This window comes from Chanodichthys erythropterus, chromosome 13, assembly GCF_024489055.1.
Source record: "Chanodichthys erythropterus isolate Z2021 chromosome 13, ASM2448905v1, whole genome shotgun sequence".
Lineage (NCBI taxonomy): Eukaryota > Metazoa > Chordata > Actinopteri > Cypriniformes > Xenocyprididae > Chanodichthys > Chanodichthys erythropterus.
Window position 1 is genome coordinate 26,384,051 of NC_090233.1, and position 20,903 is coordinate 26,404,953.

The window sequence follows — 20,903 nt, forward strand, 5'->3', positions numbered from 1 at the left end:
GACAGGTTTGGCAATTGTGTACAAGTGGAAATCAATTTTCATGTTGTATGTGTTGTTTCTGCTTCTCAGATCTGAACAGTCAACTTAGAATTGAGGACCAAACACTGGTGGATAGTGTGAGTTATTTTTGTGTTTGAGTGTGTATAAATCAATTCCTGGAATCAGAACCACAATAATAGATCACTTAGTCTTCTTTAGACGTGCCATATGTGCTCTTGTGGGGGTTTTCTGTTTGCTAATGGACAGATGTTCATACCCGTGTTCTTATTTTGGTCTGTTCAAAACAGTTGAATTGTGTTGTGCGAGTTTGTTTTTGTCATCTTGTTTTTCAGGTCTTTGAAGAACAGCTTGTTCTCTGCCTAGATGAAGAGGATGAAGATCTAAACACATTTAACTCAGGTACACATGTATCCGTCCATTTACTGATGTGTTTTATTACAAATAAATGCTGTTCTTTTGAACTTTCTGAAGAATCCTGAAAAATAATGTATCATGGTTTTCACACAAATATTAAAGAGCACAACTGTTTTCAACATTGATAATAAGAAATGTTTCCTGAGCATCAGAACAGCATATTAGAGTGATTTCTGATGGATCATGTGACACTGAAGACTGGAGTAATGATGCTGAAAATTCAGATTTGTCATCACATTGTCAGATGTCATTGCATATAAAAAAAAAAAAGTTGTCTGAAAATTGTAATAATAGTTCACTATGTTTTAATGCATTTTTGATTACATAAATACAGCATTTTTTGTCATGGATTATCGTAAGTGTACACTCTACAGTAGCAGCAACTCTGCCATATTTGCAACGCCTCCGGGCAGCTATTTCGGGCATCCAAGTCCTATCTATTTGAATAGGGCAATCCTGAAATCTCAAACTGCTTGCTTACCAAACTCACAATTAAATAACAAATTTCAAATCATCAACAAAATCTGACATCAGCTGTCCCATAAATGTTGTTTGTCAAATAGCGTTAAAAATGCTTATTTTTCAGCCTAGACGAGCCAATGCGCATGTGCAGTCCTAAGCATGAGTCTCAGGTTTCTATGGGAACCGGAGCCTCTAACGGCAGCTGCAGTGATGCAATGACTTTATCAATGACTTTATCAATCAGCGATTGGCTCTTTTACTTAGAAGGTGGGTTGTATTCCGACATATTGCGCGTTGCAGTTTCGGAGTGAACCATCTTTCTATATCTATAGTCTTTGGTTACAATATAGCTTGGTGTTAGCATGCCATGTTGCTAAGCTAACAGTGTGATACTCTAATAAGCATAAAAATATAGCAAACACAATTTTATATATAATTAGTATTTTTTCCATCTCATATGGCCATCTTGGGTTTAATTTCTCACTGAGCTTGTTGCAGTGCGTTGTGGTCCATTAGAATGCTGCCTTAGACTTTGGCCAAAAGAAGTTACTATAGCAGGAAGCATAATTAATGTTTGGAACAGACTTCTGCTGTATCTCGTATCTGTAAGGAGCTCACTAGGTTTTGAACAGAGCATTTAAGAATTTCAAGTATTCTAATATTCTGTTTATATGGAATTGGTTATGGAACACTGGATGGTCATGACTCATGTGTCATATTGGATTTCTGACATTAAAATGGATGGGAAAAGTCATTTTTGCAGCTATATTTCAACAAACATCCTTTTGTTTGATGAAATGTCCTTTCTAATGGCCTATGAAGTTCCTTGTAAGTAAACATCAACAAGGAAATGTGATGTTGATTGCCTTTGATTTATTGTGTAGGTACGTGCACGCATGAGGGGGGTTATTGAATATGTAGTAGACAAGCATTTTCTTATTGAACTAATGTTAACCTACTTCATATCAGTGTAGTTGAATCAGTTTGGCTACAGACATCTTGTGTTTTTAATCATACTCTCAGTGTATTACAAGTACGATTACAAAGTAGCAGGCACTGGCAACTGAACATACTCATTTTCCATCTAAATGAAATAGTGCAGGGCAGGCCTTCTGTTCAGTGTTCATTGATTAGTTTGTCATTGTTGCTCAGGGGGAAAAAGTGCCTTGTGGAGGACAGGCGCCTCTATTGCTCTTATGGATCTGCTGTCCTTGGTTAAAATTGCAATTTATTATTTTTTTTTACAAGTCTTTTAGAGGAACAGAGGGAGATTTATAGCTCAGCAAGCAGGACAGAAGATGGGGCTCTTTTCTTTTGAAACAGCATTGGCCCCTTCAACAGAACCACCCTCTCACACACACATGCACATTCACAGTTTCAACTGTAAAGTGGAGGAAAGAATGTTAACAAGCTTCGATTTTTGAACTTGCACAAAAGCTGACATTTAAGATAATGCTTTAAAATTTAGCCCATCCCACAGAACGTGTTCCTCATCCCAATACAGATGCTCTCACTGATTTCTCCCGGTTACCTTCATGATTCCCAAACAGGCCTATGTGTACCTCAAGGGTTACTTTAGTAGGTTTTAGGAGTCTTTGGACAGATTTGGTTTTTGTTTGGTTAAACCTAAAAAAAAATACTTGAGTGAATAATCTCATGCTTTTTCCCCCTATCTTCTTTTTAAGGAAAGAAAACTAAATAGTGTGAGCCTTGTCAGTTTTTGAGGAAGAAAGTTGTATGACCTATGGATGATATTTCATACTTGTTGAGCTTGGGTGATAAAATTATTATTAAATATTACAATTATTAAATTGCACCACACAAAAGATTCAAAGGTCTTTGCTAAATGGCCTTGTGTTGATCAACCTTGAGCTGATTTTTCTCTGTAGTAAGTGTAGAATAATTGTCTATTAATTTTTTCTTAAACTTTTTTTGACTTCAAACTTCTGAACAGTAGTGCAGGGTCTTAATCATGACAATGATTATAAGAATATTTATTAATTTATTCAATTAATATGCACTCACACTCATCTAACACTCACTAACCTATTCTCATTTTTTTTTTTTTTTACTGAACTCTTATTCCTCCATTTCTCGGTTTAAACACAAACTCTCACACAGACGGTTAGCCACTAAAAACTCTGGAGGCAGAGGGAGGAGAGAGTTGGGGTTGGAGCCCAGATTTCTTGAGAGACTAAAACAGTCACACTCCACAGAAAAGAGGAGGCCGACTGGAAGCAAACCATTCTGGAGGGCTCTATTTAAACTGAATGGACAATGTGGCTGCCATTGAAGTGAAGGAATAAGAACATGGACAAGAGGATATAAGAAAAAAAGGAATTAAGTCTGACATTTTTGTTTACTCACCTTTACCTATCAGGAGATCTATCTTCATAAACAGGATTTGTAAAGAGCTGCACGCAGATATGTATAATTACACTCATGGTATTATTTAGAACTCGAACTTGTGAAATGAAAGTCTTTGTTGGCTTTTAAGACGTTTGCTGGGCTGAATGAGTCTGCTGTTTGGATTACTGGAACACATGTTCCTGCTGAAGGACGGACACATACACACACTGAGTGGTTCTCTAGCAGAGACTGAATGTCCACCACATGCAGAGAGTAATACATCTCGACTTGGGCTCACACACACCTGGCTGTAATACTGCATTTTAAAAGTTCCTGGCTGGTGGTGACTTAGTCTTTTAACTAGTAGACTTTGGCCTTAATGTATGTTGTTGAGTATTTTATTGAGGTTGATTTTGTCAGTTTGTGCTGCTGAATTTAATTTGGATATTTTTGTATATTTGGGATTTGTAGGATTTGAGGTTGATTTGGTGTCTTTTTGAGTCTGTCTAATGCTGGAAGTTTTATTTTGTTGTGGAAGAGTTTAATTTCAAATATCTATTTCTGTTTTAATATTTTAGTTATCAGTAGCAATCAGTTTAGCATTAGGGCTGTTGATTTTCCAGTAACGGTGAGAAATGGAGCCAATATAACAGCACAGATTTCCCGGCAAAATTCTGACACGCACTCAGAATTGAGTAAGTCTTTGATTTGTACAGCTATTAATAGTCCACTGCTCTGGAATTGTTGTTGAAATTAATGAATGTATGTTGCAAGTCAGTTTGGCCTGTTCTTGTACTGTTTTTGAGGTGATGCATGACTCATTCTTGCCGGTGCGAAGTTGCATTGAAAAGATTTTTTTTTTTTTTTTCTATCATGATTTTATGAAAAATAATTATGGTGATTTGTTTCACAGTGAAGTTGCAGTTTGCTGCATTATTTTTTTATAAAGAGTGAGGGGAGGTTTGTGTCTTTCTGCATCCCGGGACCTCATGGGGTTTTATTAGCGTGTATGGTTAATGATTCCTAAACCTTGGCTGACCTTCCAGATTCCTACAGACACCTTAGTTTGAAACTCCCTCTGTCGTGCTCTCCCAGGTCCAGTTTGAGCCCTGACTCTCTCTGCAACAAAAAAGTGGGAGTATAGAGTGTCGAGACTGAGCCCACCTTCTCCGACACGCACACAAACACACACAGACTCATCTCTTCAAAGCTTATCTGTGGAATCTGCATTTTTTGGAAAGGTGCTCTTAAACTCCTTGGTAACTGCTTGGTGATTTTACTGTTATGAGTTTTACGAAACGGAACAGTTGAGAAAAATTAAAAACATGGACTCTGACTCAGACTCTCCATTTAACTACTCATGGCCATCCTTCCCAAAGATGAGAATCCGGAGACGGACATCAAAAGCAGGTAACTAGAGAGTAAGGGAGAGAGCGCGAGAGAGAGTGAGAACCGGTCTGTATGAATGATGCATGCAACAAAGATACACATATACAATGCAATACACAGGCAAAAAAACCCCCCAAAAAAACCCACACAAACTCAAAGTCATGAGAGACAAACAAAGACTTTTAGTCTAAGTGATTCAATTGTTTTTGGTCTGTGGTGCAGGGCAGCGTTACAGGCTTAATTCAGCCATGAGTCAGAGCTCAAATAGCTGGTATTGTCGTACAATATGAGTTTCAATCCAGGCTTACAGTGAGATGTTTTTGAAAGGACATTACAGTGGTCATTCCACTGGTGTTAGTCTTTCATTTCTCCCCTCAAAAATGTGTATGGTCATCCTGACCAAAAATGGTGTAGTCAGAGGTACCATCCAAAAATGATAAAGGAAAAACTTCACTGCCAGTCACATGGCAAGTTAAGTGAGTCGTCAGCATTCATCCATTGAAAGCAAAACTGCATCATTCAGCTTTTGGAAAACAGGTATTGTGCTAGTTTTATAAATGCAGTAGCAGCACATCTGCTTTTGAGTTGATGGGGATTCAGCACACATGAGCACTGTTTGTGTTTCCTGCAGTTGTGTGATTCACCAAGTGATCTGAATGAGTAAAGTCTGTGCTGTGTGTGTGGAGAGGAATGAAACAGAGTTGACGTCAGTATCTGGTTTTTCCGTTGTTGTTGGAGTGCCTTCACATGCATCCTTCATGACAGGGTGCCCCTGCAAGTTATTAGAATCTCACTTTTACTTAAACATACTGTACACACCAGTTAAACCAAACACGCACAGTTGATTACATTCCAACATATGCACATCTTTCCTTTGTAATGTAATCTTGGTGTGTTTGTGTTTTATCTTTAATTCTATATATTATGTGTTGGAAGATTTTGTCATTTAAACGGATAGGTACTTGTGTAAGTTTGTGTTTCGGCACATACCTGTAAAGATCATTACGAATGGGTGTGGGGAAAAAAAAGAGTGAATGTCTGTTTTTTCTATTTTCTTTACACACTGCACCACTTTGTCTGCATTGGGACCACAAATTATGTGTGTGTGTGCCCAGAAAATAATTTATTATTCAGGTTTCTTATTCATAGTTTAGAATATTTTAATGAAAATATCAGTTATTTATTTAAGCAGATAGCAAGTTTGCTTAAATAATTGCTTACTTTCCTCACTTGTAAGTGGCTTTGGATAAAAGTGTCTGATAAATGAATAAATGTGTAAATCTAGATGAGGTGGTGTGAGAGAAAATATACAGTAACATTCAAAACTTTTTATTTGTTCAGTTTTTTTAATGTTTCTGGAAAGAAGTATCTTATGCTCAGCAAAGCTGCATTTATTTAATCAAAATACATTGAAAACAATAGTTTTGTCAAATAATATTCCAATTTTACAGTTGTCCATTTTAATATATTTTTAAATGTAATTTATTCCTGTGATGGTAAAGCTGAATTTTCAGCAGCCATTACTTAAGTCGTGTCACATGATCCTTCAGAAATCATTTTAATATGCTGGTTCGGTGCTCAAGAAACTTTTATTATTATCATCAGTGTTTTGTTTTTTTGTTTTTTAGGATTATTTGATAAATAGAAAGTTCAAAAGTACTGCATTTATGTGAAATGCAAATCTTTTGTCACTTTGGTCAATTCAATGTATCCTTGCTGAATAAAAGTATTAATTTCTAAAAAAAAAAAAAAATCTTCAAGACCCCAATCTTCTGAACGGTAGTGTAGGACTGTAATGATAGATTTTTTTGAGTCTTAAAGAAATATAAATGCACAGGGAAATATAGAGTTAACTGTGCAAAAGGAAAGTAAAACTCCTTAAAGTATACAGAATTTTTATGTCCATAAAGAGACCATGCTGTTGTGCTATTTTCTATTTTACTGGTTTCTTCTGAATGCCATCTTGGCATTCAGATATTGCCAAAACACATGCACACACATATGGACACAAAGTTTTCCAGAGAACAGAACAAAGGCAAGAGCATATGAAGTGACAGCTGTTACTTACATTTGTTTTTATTAGCTAACTTTTAAATACTGCATTTCCATCCAGTTGTATTGACACACATGCATCAATTTGACCTTTTTTTTTTTTTTCTGACAGAGAAGTTGTGTTCGTCTCCTGGTTCCTGCACTCCATTTCCCCTTCATTCCGCAGGCGCTGCTGCTGTCAGGCTCACTGCCATGCTAAGAGGTTCTACTAAGGTCAGACGCCACACATATCGCTGCTCCTATAAATCCGCTCGTTCAGTATGCCAGATGTACAGACACTCAGCTGTTACATTTTTCATCCAAATCCCATCTCCTCCCTTCATTTAGTGCCTTTATCTTATGATTGATCTCTGGGAAAGTCTTGGGGAAAGTCTTTATTTGATCTTGCATACTGTAGCCTGAACTTTAAGCCGCAACTTTTTTACTGCCACAAAAGTCTTTAGTTGATTTATGTGACATCAGGCTTTGCGTTTAAATTCTTAGACCCGCTGATAAAAGAACCATGACTTTGAGTTTGACTAAATTAAAGGGATAGTTCACCCCAAAATGAAAATTCTGTCATAATTTGTTTGCCTGTATGATTTTATTTCTTCTGTTCAACACAAAAAAAGATATTTTGAAAAATGTCAGTTTTTTGTGCATACAGTGAAAATCGTGATTGACAGATTTTTCATTTTTGTGTGAACTACCTCTTTACCCCTTAATGGGTCCCTGGGCTCAATCTGACCCCGCTGACAGTTTCCTTTGTTTTTAAGTGTTCCCTTCATCTCAGAAGCATGAGACTCTGTGACTTTTCCTAAATAATCTATCTAAACATGCACAAAAAATATGGGCTTGATTTGGTTGTTCTAAAGGTGTGTAAGAAAAAAAAAAATCCCTCGGGGTCAGATAAACAAATGGGAATGAACTTTCTATCTCATACATACACACACACACACACAGACACACAGACACACATGTGTGTGACTGCAACAGAGAGCATTTTTATAGAAATTGGCAAATAAAATCAACAAAACTGGCATAAATCTGAAAATTTTTACATGTAAATAAAGTTCTGGTCCTTGACCATAAACACAAAGTGGAATGAACGTTCTATCTCATACACACACACACACTGCAACAGAGGGCATTTTTGTAGAAATTGTCAGATAAAATCAACAAAACTGGCATAAACCTGAAATTTGTTTTAAACACCTTAAAAATTGAAAACATAAATGAAGGACTAATACTAATACAACATGGAACAAGTATGTTCACAAAATATATCATAAAGTTGTGAGAAGTTGAAGCATCAAAAAAAATGAAGTGAAAATGAAATGAGTCCCTATTGACCTCTATTGGATATATGTGGTCATTGCACTTTCTTTCTTTAACTATAAGTTTTTCCACAAACCTGTAGATGGTAGTATTCTATCCTAACACATAGAGCAATGTCCCCAAATACAATTTAGATTTAATTAAGTTCATCATTAAAGTGATTTTTTTTTTTTTTTTCATTAAAAATAAGCCAATTTATGGCATGGTTAAGTAATTGTGCAGTAAATAGGTAAAAAACTACAAAATATCCACAAAAACACAGCATAAATGCATAGTTGAGAAATAAATAAAAAAAAGATATATAGTTTATCATATAAAAAATGCATATTTCCTTATGCAATCGCTCTGTAAAAGTTTGGGGTCAATCTGACCCCAAGGGACTAAAACGTTAGTCCAATTAAGGGACCATTAAATCACCATATTGCCATTGTTCTATTACATTAAAATATGTTTGTTTTCTCTTCTGATGTAGGACAATGACCTCAATATGAAGTACGCTGTTACAGGTGTCACAGAGGGCAGTTCTGGGACAGATAGTGGCGTGTGGCGAATGTCAGATACAGGGGTCTTATCTCCAGGGACAACAGATATGTCTCCAGCTATCAAAGATGATGAAGGGCAAAGAGGACGGCATTCCGGCTCTCGTTCTTTCTCTCCCACTTCCCCAGCTGCACTAATGCTGGATAGACTCATGCGTGCCACACGACCTGCTGAACTGACCTATAACAGCTCAAGCTCACCTACAGAGTCATGTGACGTAAGGTAAGCATGCTAACATTGATGTTTTGGTGTGTCCATCGATTCAGGAGGTGTTTAAAAAATTGACACTTTATACACTACCCTTTAAAATTTTGGGGTTGGTAAGATTTTTAAAAATGTTTTTGAAGGAAGACTTCTAGGTTAACCAAGACCGCATCTGTTTGATCAATAATACAGTAAAAACAGTCTTTTTTAGCATTATAAATGCTTTAAACGTCCCTTTTGTACAATTCAATGCATCCTCGCTGAATTAACGTATTAATTCCTTTTAAAAAAGACTGTACGAACCCCAAACTTATAAATGGATGTTTACATCCTCACTTTATACTTCCTAGTGGCTTGAGGTAGCCAAATCAGACAGATGCCAACATGGACAGGTTGTGTGACATGAGAAAACAACACAGACTACATTAAATAGAGGTTCACTTTCAGCAAGAATTAGTATGATTTGTGCAGGCCATGTGTTTTGAGCAATGATAGATCTGATAGATTTCAATGTTTGAAAAACATTTTAAGGACATTTTGTTTTCTAGTTTACAACAACATAAATTTTACTGTATTGGGTCACCACTTGCTTTTTGGAGCATAACCTGCTGAGAACTTAATGCAATAGAAGGCCTGTGAAACAGAAAACAATCCCAGGGCAAACTGACAAGTCACCTGGCCCTGTTTGCTGGATGCAATTGCCCAATTAAGCAGGAATGTAGCTGAAAAATTTTACCGTCATTTGAAAACTTTGGGCTTGCCGTGAGATATGAGAGGAGCGTTTGTGCCACACACAACACTGTATGAATTATTCACAATGTGTAAGTGATGCTAGTCTTACTCATAGTGGTTGTTGAGAATTTTTAGAAGTCCAATCCTCTCTCTAAGCCCGAGTTTGGTGGCCTTGGAAATGGACAGCGAGGAGGATGATGATGACGACATTTTAATGAAGAAGCCCCTCCCCCAGCCACAGCCTGAGCTCAAAACCAGCACAGATGAGCAGAATATGTTTAGTCCCACCCCTGGTCTTACCTGCACGCGTTCTCACTCCGCCTCCTCTGCCTGTAACCACACCCCTGCAAAGGTACCATACCTATTTTCCCTTACTTACAGTGAGACAGACTATACACATGATGATCGTTACATTATTATATATTTTTTTAAGATCTGTGAAGATCAACTGTGTGCAAACTGAGTGAAAATTGTTATTATTTCTTTTCTCAGGATATTGAGCAGGGCATCCGTCTGCGTTCATATTCCTATACCTCCCCTAAAATCAGCCTGCTGCCTCCACGATTCAGTAGGGATGCCCACCCTCCACCCACCGACCTCAACCAGGGTCAGATCCTCTAACATCTCACCTTCCACCTCTCACATTATCTGCATTAGTTCCCAAATGGCATGCATGTTTTTTTCCAATGTTAGCATTTCTCAGGGACAGATGACAGGAAGTAAAGCCAAATATGAAAAGAGAAGTCAGGATGCATAAACAAAAGTCTGATTATTCTGAGATATAAAGTTCCTGAAAGCATTATCTGTTTCTTCTCATTGCTGGAAATGACTGAGCATAGAGGTCATAACATCTCTTGTATTTCCTGTCTAGTCTGTTTTAAGCATGATGAGCTTTTAAGGGATGATGGGATTTGTAACTCATTTAAAATATGATTATTTTCTTTGTTTTTATTTTTATAGCAAGATCGGAACACTTCTTTATAATAGGTCCTGTTTGATACTGCATGTGTAAGCAGTGCATATTTATGTCACACAGATTAAAGTGTTCACACTGTGCATTGTGGAGTAAATAAAAATTCAGCTGAGCCAATCGCTGATTGGTAAAGTCATCACCTCACTGCAGTGGTCGTTAGAAGCTCTGGTTCCTGTAGAAACATTCAGACGCGCACCTCAGAAATGAGATTCAAGAGACGCACACTTAGGATTGTGCATGCGCATTAGCTTGATCCAGTCTGAAAAAATAGTTTGTTTGTTTTTTGGTCATGATTTGAGCATTTAGAAACAAAATTTGAGACTGTTGTTGTCAATTTCATTGATTTCAAATATGAAATTTAATCGAAAGCTTGGCAAACCGCTTTGGAGAATATGATGTTTCCCCATTCAAAGAGATAGGAGCTGCACTTGCATGCCCGAGAGGCGTTTCAAAGATGGCCGCCGAGTGAAATGACTTGTCTTTAAAGGGACAATACTCTTTGGCAATACTCAATGGCTGCGTCCGAAAACCTAGGTAGCTGTCTTGCTGCCTCGCTGTCTTATAAGAGAATGACTTGTACGGCAGTGTTTGTGCATGAAGGTACCTTGCGAAACTGATTTCAGACAGACTTCTGAGGTAACGTAACGGTTTAATGATCTACAACAATATAGCGCGAGCTTTGGTGAGAACTAAACAAATGTTTAATTACTACAGTAGTAATTTCTCGATATAAATTATATCAAAATTGAAATATGTTGGACAAAATCGTACATTTATACACAAACTGAGCAGCAAACGCAACTTTCGGATGACATCTTTATTTTTCTAGCTCAACTGGCACAGAATGAAAAGCACAGGATTGTGGGATATCAAAGGCAGCTAAGGATACATCTATGCTTCCTTCAAAAATCGATCAGATGAAGGTATCTCATGAGACAGGAAGTTAAGCTAACATTGGATTCGGATGTGCCTTGATGCCTTACTACCTAGAAACGTGTCCTCTGAAGGCAGCATTTTCCAGTTTCCAACCCAGAAATGTCTTCATTTTCTTTATAGAGCCACAGCTCTGTTATGCTACAGAAGCGCTTTCACTGACAAAAAAAAAAAAAAAAAAAAAAGCTGTTACAGTCACACTTCTGCTTTTATTGTGCACTGCTTACATATACAATGTGAAAGAGGCCTACTCTCTTAATGTATTTCATGGAAACTAAGCTAAAATATATAGTTTTCAGCTTATGATTTACTTGGATCAATTTTTTTATCTCTTTAAAAGGGTGTAGCTACAAAATACAGCTTGTCTAATGCCCTAAGATTATCTGCATTCATTAACATCTACTGAGTCAGGGATTTTCCCAGTAATTACCAGTTTCTGCAGAAGTTAATGCCCCTGAATGTCAATAAGTAGCATCATCAAGCTTGTTCTATTCCATTAATCTAAGCCAATTTGGTAGATTATTAATGTTTAGCCTAGAGAAAATGTCTGATTTTTCCTATTTGAATATGCCTATCTGGTTACGAAATCTGTAAAATCTTTTATAGACACCAAAATAATAGCAGAATGTATTGTAATAGCATTTATGCTTGGTCATGGGTTGCTAGAGGCATGTTTGGTAGTCACTAACAAAATTCTACTCTAAACTCTAAAGACACACACTACTAACAAAACCAAGTTAGCTGGCAAATGTATACAGCTTGTTTAGACATCATCCCTGCTAGGAAAAAACAATTTAATAGTGTAACTGTTTTTTGTAGAACATGATATAAACTGTTCATAAGCTGGTAAACCATCTTGGATCAGTAATCCATCTTCTACCACCTTTGTTCCAAAACATTTAGCTGCTAGCTTAACTTGGATTTTCTAGCAGGGATGGGCATGTTTGAATGTTTGGTTTTGAGACACAGCCAATTTTTTTTTCTTTTTTCTGTTTGAACAGAGGATGATATCACCTGTTTTTGGCCATTTCAGCAATAACATTTAATCATTTATTCAAACCCTTTCGTTTAAAATCAGCACAGTATGTATGTGTAGAGTAGTGGCGGGCTGTAGTGAGTGTCATGTCCGCTGTGTCCTGTAGATGGCGCCCTTTCCAGCAGCAGTGGCAGCAGGTCTCTCCTACACGCCCTGTCTCTGTCTAAATCTCTGTCTCTGCTCAACCCTGTTAGTAAGTACAGCCTCGCCTGCTCGCCTGCTCGCCACACGCTACTAACAACAAAGCGCAACACTTCTGCTGCTGAACGTGCTTTGTGTCTTTGCGTGGGAGAAAGTGAATAACTGAAAAAAAGTGCATATAATGGATCAGTGTTAAATTATTATTATGATGTATTCATATTTTAATAAGATTAGATTTTTTTTCAGTTTCGTTTTAGTATTTTTTGTTTGTTTCACCAGGTTTTATTTAAAAAAAAAAAAAAGTTTGTTTTAATAACTTTTGTACCCCATCTTATACTCCAAAAAATGAAACTTATTTTAGTTTGTTGCCAAGGCAATATTTTATTTCAGCTGTATTTCAGTTACTGAAAATGATAGTTAATAGTTTTAGTTAACATGTATAACACTGTTCTGGGAGTGTGTACAGTATGCATGATTTTTTATGGCTTTGCTTGGCTTGCTGGTTGTGGAAGCCTAATGGCAGTGCGTCTGTCTGCCTTCTCCCTCAAGGGATGTCATCATTATTTGATAAGATGTTACTGGAAAGGAAAGATGATGTCATCAATCTTTAGATGTTTATAGAATCAGATGAGAGGAGGAGACCTTTTTAATTTCTTAAAGATGTAATGTAAATGTATATTTATATCAACAACATACATATTCTCTTTTCCACAGAACGTGTCTGCAGCACATCAGAGCAGGCTCAAGAGAAAAGGTAACTCAGATCCCTAACAACCTGTCATCTGCCCTGATTCCTCTATTAGGTATTAATCAGAGAAGAAAACAGTGTTGAGCAGAACTCTCCAAGGTTGCCAGGAGACAGAGTGCTTCCTGTTGATTTGAAGGTTGATGCGCCTGTTTCAGCCGTCAACCTTTTCAAAAGTATTGGCTGCATGTAAATGAATACAAAAAAGATGTTTGAGCTGGGGAGCGAGGTACACTTTCTGCGTTAAGAGCCCATTGTCTGTGGTTTTGGATCTCATATATCATGATCATCCATATCTGTCAACTTATTTCCATGTGATATTTTAAATTCCGTATGTCTTTCTCACTATTTTTTTTTTACAGCAAAGCACAATAGCGCCCTCCAGGGACAGTATGTGTCTGTGCATACATTAAAATGGAAATGCATGCATCTTCTATGTGTATAAATAATCAAGAGTGCTGTACTGTACCTCTATAGGGAGTTAAGGTTTCGTAGGCGTGCTCAGTCGGCTGATGATGAGCCCAGTGCAGAGCTGGCCGACTCCCTCCAACACCTCACGCTCTCCGAATTCCTCAAAGAGTATGTCAATACAGTGTCCCCCTAGCTCCAAAACAACAAGTGCACCCTTGGCATGATCCTTTTAATAACCTAACCAGAATGCACAATTACCCACTGGCATGAAATCACATCTAATGCTTTTTAACGTTTGTGAGATAACTCCAAATGCTGCTGTCACTTCACAGTGTCAACACTAAAATATGTAATAACACTCCTTGTTTGTGAACCTAACTGTGGTACTTGTCAAACAACTCACCTCCCACCAAGCAAAGATTTCTAATCAGGAATGTTTGAAATGCAGGGAATGTCCGCACTGCTCAGGTGGTATGTCTTATTTTTGGCACAGAGGGTGATGACTAATTATTAATTTTCCTGTAGCCTGGAAAAGAATGAATGACTTGGCCTGAAACAAATGCATTAATGAAACTACCCAGCTGTTGCATCATGTTCTGAAAAGTAAAATCTGTGTTATCATTAAAACACTCGCTGCACAGGTGTGTGTTTGTGATTATAACATGCTCCATGTAATTAATGGATGTGGGCTTGTGTGTTCCAGGATTGAGGAGGAGGAATGGGACAAATATATCATCCCTTCCAAAACAGAGTCAGAAAAATACAAAGTCAGCCGCACTTTCAGCTTCATAAAGAGCCGAATGTATAGCACTCGCAACAAAAACAAGGTAAACATACATGTCATATATGTACTTTTGTACTTTTTTTTTTTTTCAAGTTTTTTTTTCTGTAAGAATTGTGACACCCGATTAGCACCACCACACCCACTAATGCATATAGTATGCTACTGATCTAGGCTACATGTAATTGAGAGCATATTGAAAGACTGCTTATGTGTGTCAATTTATTATAAGCCACACAAAACTTAAATAGCCAATGACATTAACAGCTGGAGAGACTAGACTGTTTTTTTTTGTTGTTTTTTTACTGTTTAGTGTCAATCACCATCTAACTCAGCCAGTTAAAATCTACATTTAGCCTTAGATGTTACATGAATTTGGTCCCTGGAGCATAGGTTTTTATCAGCTAGCAATTTTCAGTGCACATTTAAGAGTGCAAGTTACAACAGTTATTAACAATAATGGAAAGATGAGGCTTATCAGTGTCACAATATCACCCTGTTTGAACTTTGTTTTCTGTTTTGCACCATTTCCTGCCAGTCTGTCATCATAGTTATGCATTTTAAATCACAAGCTTGCAATTCGATTAAATATCAGTTATTTTGGATATACTGTATATCAGGTACAGTATGACATTTTCTCAAGAACAAAAATCTCTTAATAAATGCTGTAAAATATACATGGGAATCAGTTGGTACATTAATATTAAAGGTTAAAATTAACTGATTTATATACAAACTTAAATTGCTCTTAAGGAGTTTTTTATAATAAAAAAGTTATAATAGGCCTACTAATTTTAAAATTATTTCTACTCCAATTCGTTTTTTTTTTAAATATTCTCATTTAAATGGTGGCTGTCGACTTGACAGATTTATTCAAGCATGCATTATATAGGCTATTGAAGAACATTAAAAATTATAATTAATATGTAATATGGTGCATAATTATATTTAGCTAAATGCTCCTCTCTAAAGTTCATTTTCCTAGCTGACTAATGAGTTTATGATCACTGAATATGTTTGCTCTGGTTGACATTTACAAGCTGTTTTATTGCCGTCTTTCTGCGTTGAAACACTGATTGAGCTATTACACGAGACATGATATGGATTTCAGTTGTACTGTATCTTTTATCATACCTTTAGATGTTCAATTATGTTTATATCGCACTGTAACTGGTATTTAAGTGGAGAGGATCAGTTCATGTGCTCTTCACGCTGTCGCTTCTCTTGAACTGAGGCGCTGCAGTGATCCGTCACGCCACATTAAAGAGTGCCAAAATGGAAATAACAAACATATGTTTTCTTCGTAGTAAAATGGGCAGAATTTGAAATATGAGACTTTGTTTCATGTCAAATGCAACAAAGCACAAAGTTTATTGCGATTAATTGGATGGTTGCGTATCCTCACACTTTTTAAGTGGGTATATGGAAATCCTGCATATCAGGTAGACTACACTACTGAATAAATTCTTATTTTGAACTTTCTATTAAAGAAAAAACAATTTTTTTATATATATATAATATATAAAATATAAAGCAGCACAACTGTTTTCTACATTGATAAGAAATGTTTCTTGAGGACAAAATAATAAATAATAAAATAGAACAGTTATTTTAAATTGTAATAATATTTCACAAAATTACTGTTTTACTGTATTTTTGTTCAAATAAATGCAGCCTTGGTGAACATGTTTCAGAAACATTAAAGAAAAATGTGTGACCCCAGTCTTTTGAAGGGTAATATGTATATAAACACAAAACAAATTGATCATTAAAAAATAAAAAATATACAAGGACCGTATATTTTTAATATCTTGCTTATTTTAATAATTCCTATATATTTATGATATATAAACGTGTATATATATATAAGCATTAATCCTCTCAAACATCTCTTGTCAAATAATGTTAAAGGTCACAGAGACATATAAATATAAAAAATACATATAAAAAGACTTCATTTTCTAGTCTAAGTTAATTTCTACAGCACCATATTACTTCATACAATGTTGTTTTTGTTTGAAAACTATTTAAGCCTGGTTTTTGCACACAATGTCCATTTAAAAGCCATTAAGGAAGGATGAAAAAGAGAAGGGGGTAAAGACTGATTGTTAAGCTCAAAAAACAACCAGAGTAGTCTCTTTTAATCATTAAACTTTCTTTTGGCCGTAACTGTTTTACCAGCAGCAAACTCTCCTATGGCCTTTTTTTTTTTTTTGCCACACAAGCATGTCACACTTAAACTGACTCCACAATCAGAAAACATGTAGAGATGGGTTTAATATGCAGTCATGGCAGATGGTGATATGGACTGTGAGTGATCTGATGTCTTTCTCTTGGTTTTTTAAGGGTAAAGGAAAAGAGAGAGAGACCAAAGACAAACAGGTCAATGGACACCAGTTCACAGCAGGATCTGTCCTGGGGTCCACACTTTGTGAGATCTGCGGCAAGCCAGCTTCTGGGAAAGAGGTCTTCCACTGCACATGTGAGTTCATTAAAGTAGAAGCAAATATTTTAAATAATTAATCTGCCATTTTTATTCATCTTAAAAGATGTATTTTGTTTCTGGCAACATAGGGGCTTGTAATGAATCATTCTATCGGTTTTTGTGTTTTGGAAAATTTCTTGGAAATCTGTCAGTGTGTATGTGTATATTGTAATATTGTTTGTTATTTTGCTCTTTCATCCTAGACTGTGCAGTGAGTGTCCATAAGGGCTGTAAGGACTCATCGACACCATGCATGAAGGTGCACTGTGCTTGTGTTTTTTGTTTTTTTTCTCTTTAACTACATCAAAGTCTGATTGATTGTCTAAGTTTAAAATTTAAACCATGAGACACATTTGCCCATGTTTGGCCAGACACAAAGTACAGAGGATCTATGATGTGCCCCATTATTACACTACAGAATACTGGCAATCAGTGTAACATAAAAGGAAGAAATGTTAAGTTTTAAAAAATGATATTAATAATTAATAAAAGTATATTAACTGTCTTTTACAGAAACCTCAAGACAAATATTCTGTGATGACAGTAAAAAGCAGGACAGCCTCCCTCCCTCAAAGTGAGTTTTACCAGCTTCATAAAGCGAAAGCTTATAATATCACTCCCACTATATACTTATTTAACTCTAAAGTTGTTTTTCACACATTGACACTCCTGTCTTGGTCTTTTTTTTTTGTCACATTTAGATTTTATAGTGCGTGAAAGTTCCTCGTCGTCGTCTCAGATGCCCACCTCTGCCTCTCTTCCTGTGATGACATCACGAGACTCTACTCCTCTTCCTTGCCCTCTGTCCAGAAGTGTGCCTGCAGTCACAGAAAGGTCCGAAACTCTTACTGTGTAGTAATATTCAACCAAAAACTAGCTAGATGAATGAAACACGAATGTTAATGACCCATATGCTTAAATACACTGCATTCCAAATTATTATGCAAGTGACATATCTGTAAGATTTCAGTACAATAAACATTCAGATTTTAGTTTTTCTAAGAAAATGTTTGTTTATTTATTTATCCATGTCTTTTTAGATAACTGGTATCAATCTCAGACAAAATAATTTGCCAGGTCTATGAGACCCTACTTAGAGGTTGTTCCACATTATTAAGCAAGTCACAGTTCTCATGCAATATGGGGAGGAAGAAAGATCTTTTGAAGATGAAAAGCATGAAATGGTGCAATGTTGTGCAAAAGGCATGAAAACAACTAATATTTTGGGAAAACTGAATGGAGATTATCGAATTATCATAAGATTTGTGAGTGATTTGGAGCACAGCAGAATTCGGTCAGATAAAGGCTTATTAATGAAAGTTCCTGTCAAAAAAATTTATTGTATTAAAAGGGCAGCTATAAAAAAAGCCAGTGTTGAGCAGCAAACAGGTATTTGAAGCTGCTGGTGTCTCTGGAGTCTCAAGAAGCTCTCCATACTGGCTGGCAGTTGTGCGTAAAGATGCATTTTAGCCACTCCAAACCAAACCTCACAAAGAGAAACATTTACAGTGGGTGTAGAAATACATGAAGACTCATTTTTAAATAGTTTTATTCACTGACTAATGCCGTACTACAATGGATGGTCTAAATGGATGGATTCCTGGATGGTTGGTGAATGGCCACCACGTTCCAACAAGACTGTGATGTCAGCAAGGAGCTGGCGGGTGATGATTTGGGCTGGAATACTGGGAAGTGAGATGGAGGGTATTAAAATGACTTTTGCAAGATATGTGGAGTTCATAACTGGCCATTTTCAGCTATCGTCTAAAAAGGAGGATAGTGCATAGTACAATACACTATTGTACAATGCACTATGCACTATCCCATGCTGCAAAAAACACCACGGCCATAAAACTGTTTGAAAATGTATTTCTACACCCAATGTAAATGTTTCTCTTTGTGAGGTTTGGTTTGGAGTGGCTAAAATGCATCTTTACACACAACTGCCAACCTGCATGGAGAGCTTCCAGAGACACCAGCAGCTTCAAATACCTGTTTGCTGCTCAACACTGGCTTTTTTATAGCTGCCCTTTTAATACAATTAATTTTTTTGACAGGAACTTTCCTCAATAACCTTTATCTGACCGAGTTCTGCTGTGCTCTAAATCACTCACAGATCTTATGATAATTTGATAATCTCCATTCAGTTTCACACAATATTAGTTGTTTTCATGCCTTTTGCACAACATTGCACCATTTCATGCTTTTCATCTTCAGAAAGATCTTTCTTCCTCCCCATATTGCATGAGAACTGTGACTTGCTTAATAATGTGGATCAACCTCTAAGTAGGGTTTCCATAGACCTGGCATATTATTTTGTCAGATTGATACCAGTTATCTAAAAAGACATGGATAAATAAACAAACAAACATTTTCTTGGAAAAACTAAAATCTAAATGTTTACTCTACTGAAATCTTACTGATATGTCATTTGCATAATAATTTGGAACGCAGTGTATACTAAAAACCAACTCTAGAAATGATTTATCTAGAATTTTTTCTCGTTTAGTTGGGACATTTTGTTTTTTTGTTTTTTAAGTTAAAAGGTGCATTTTGTCCAAAAATAACCAGAACATTCTAATGGAAGCGTATGAAGTCTTAACACGCTACAGAAGAATTACAGTTAACTAACTTTACTTTTATCATTCCATTTCCTCTGTTTAATTGCTACTTCTTGACTTCAGCTGTTCAAATATTCAATGTTTGGATGAGCCAAGAGTGCATAAGTGCCTAAAGTTTGTATTTGTTGAAATAAGTGAGAATGTTTAAGACTCCTTAGTGTCGTAAAAACATTTATGACATTTTTTCCATCAGGCTTAGTGAGAGCCCAGAAGCAGATGGTGACTCCCCCTCGTGGCGGAACAATATCCAGCCAGAGGAGTTCCTCCAAACTATGGAGTCCTCAACATCCACTGATTCATCCCTCATTGAAGGTAAAACAGCTGGACATTTGATGAAATAACTGCTGAAATATTTTATGTTCCTACTCCAAGCTCAACAGCGTGTTAAGAGACCCTCCTATCCACCCCCTTTTTTTTTTTTTAATAATTAATATTTTTTAAATGTTGTTGAAAGTAGAATCTTCTGCTCACATTTATTTGATCAAGAAAACAGTAAAACAGTAATATTGAGAAATGGTATTACAATTTAAAATAACTGATTTAAATAAATGTTCAAATGTAATGCAAAGAAAAATGCTGAATTTTCAGCAGCCATTGTTATTCTGTATAGAAAAATCCAATAAAGAAATTGAATAACTTTGCCTTAACAGCTAAAAGGAAAGTAAACATTTTGTGTGTCCCACCTCAGACACTGTAGATGCCCCCCTACAGAATGAGCTGCTGATGAATGCTGTGGATTTAGAGGCGGAGTCATGGAGCCTAGCGGTGGAGCCCCAGTTCTGTAAGATGCAAGAAAAGCGCATCATCAAGAGACAGGATGTCATTTATGGTCAGCTGAAACAGTCTTCCTCATTAAAACATGTTGTGCAGTTGCGTTCTGTTCATAGCTGTTCATCATTTGAAAGTGTTCTTGTGCTCTTGGTCTTACTCAGAGTTCATGCAGACCGAGCTCCATCACGTACAGACGCTCATGGTAATGGCAGAGGTCTTTAGGAGGGGAATGCGGGAGGAAGTCGGGCTGGATCCGGACACCATTGGTCGGATTTTCCCTTGCTTAGATGAGCTGCTCCTCCTTCACCGTGACTTTCTGTCGGCGATGAGGGAACGGCGGCAAAGCTGCGTCCAGCCAAACAGCAACAAGAACTACCTCATCCACCGTGTGGGTGACATTTTTCTGCAACAGGTATAGAAATTATAGTAGTATCCTATGTAAATGTATTAGCAGTGATCAAGCAGTTTGCCCATTAGGTGTGGAGTTAGGCCTCCTTGACACGTTCATGAGAGAAGCAGCAATGTCATTTTCATGAACTAATCATTC

The 20,903-nt window shown here is 36.7% G+C and overlaps 1 protein-coding gene across 5 annotated transcripts in view; it reads left to right on the forward strand.

Annotated features, from left to right (window-relative positions):
• Positions 1-20,903, forward strand: part of arhgef28a (Rho guanine nucleotide exchange factor (GEF) 28a) — an 80,008-nt gene that overhangs the window by 36,506 nt on the left and 22,599 nt on the right. Inside the window, exons 8-24 of one of the 5 annotated variants that reach the window (XM_067408444.1) lie at positions 70-116; positions 333-399; positions 6,779-6,879; positions 8,456-8,745; positions 9,616-9,811; positions 9,952-10,066; positions 12,508-12,594; positions 13,257-13,296; positions 13,765-13,866; positions 14,402-14,525; positions 16,826-16,961; positions 17,168-17,223; positions 17,478-17,538; positions 17,666-17,798; positions 19,779-19,897; positions 20,274-20,414; positions 20,518-20,768. In XM_067408444.1, the coding sequence (XP_067264545.1) occupies positions 70-116; positions 333-399; positions 6,779-6,879; positions 8,456-8,745; positions 9,616-9,811; positions 9,952-10,066; positions 12,508-12,594; positions 13,257-13,296; positions 13,765-13,866; positions 14,402-14,525; positions 16,826-16,961; positions 17,168-17,223; positions 17,478-17,538; positions 17,666-17,798; positions 19,779-19,897; positions 20,274-20,414; positions 20,518-20,768 (2,066 nt within the window). The remainder of the gene's footprint in view (positions 1-69; positions 117-332; positions 400-6,778; positions 6,880-8,455; positions 8,746-9,615; positions 9,812-9,951; positions 10,067-12,507; positions 12,595-13,256; positions 13,297-13,764; positions 13,867-14,401; positions 14,526-16,825; positions 16,962-17,167; positions 17,224-17,477; positions 17,539-17,665; positions 17,799-19,778; positions 19,898-20,273; positions 20,415-20,517; positions 20,769-20,903) is intronic. The other 4 variants (XM_067408445.1, XM_067408447.1, XM_067408446.1 and 1 more) reach the window with 4 other exon arrangements.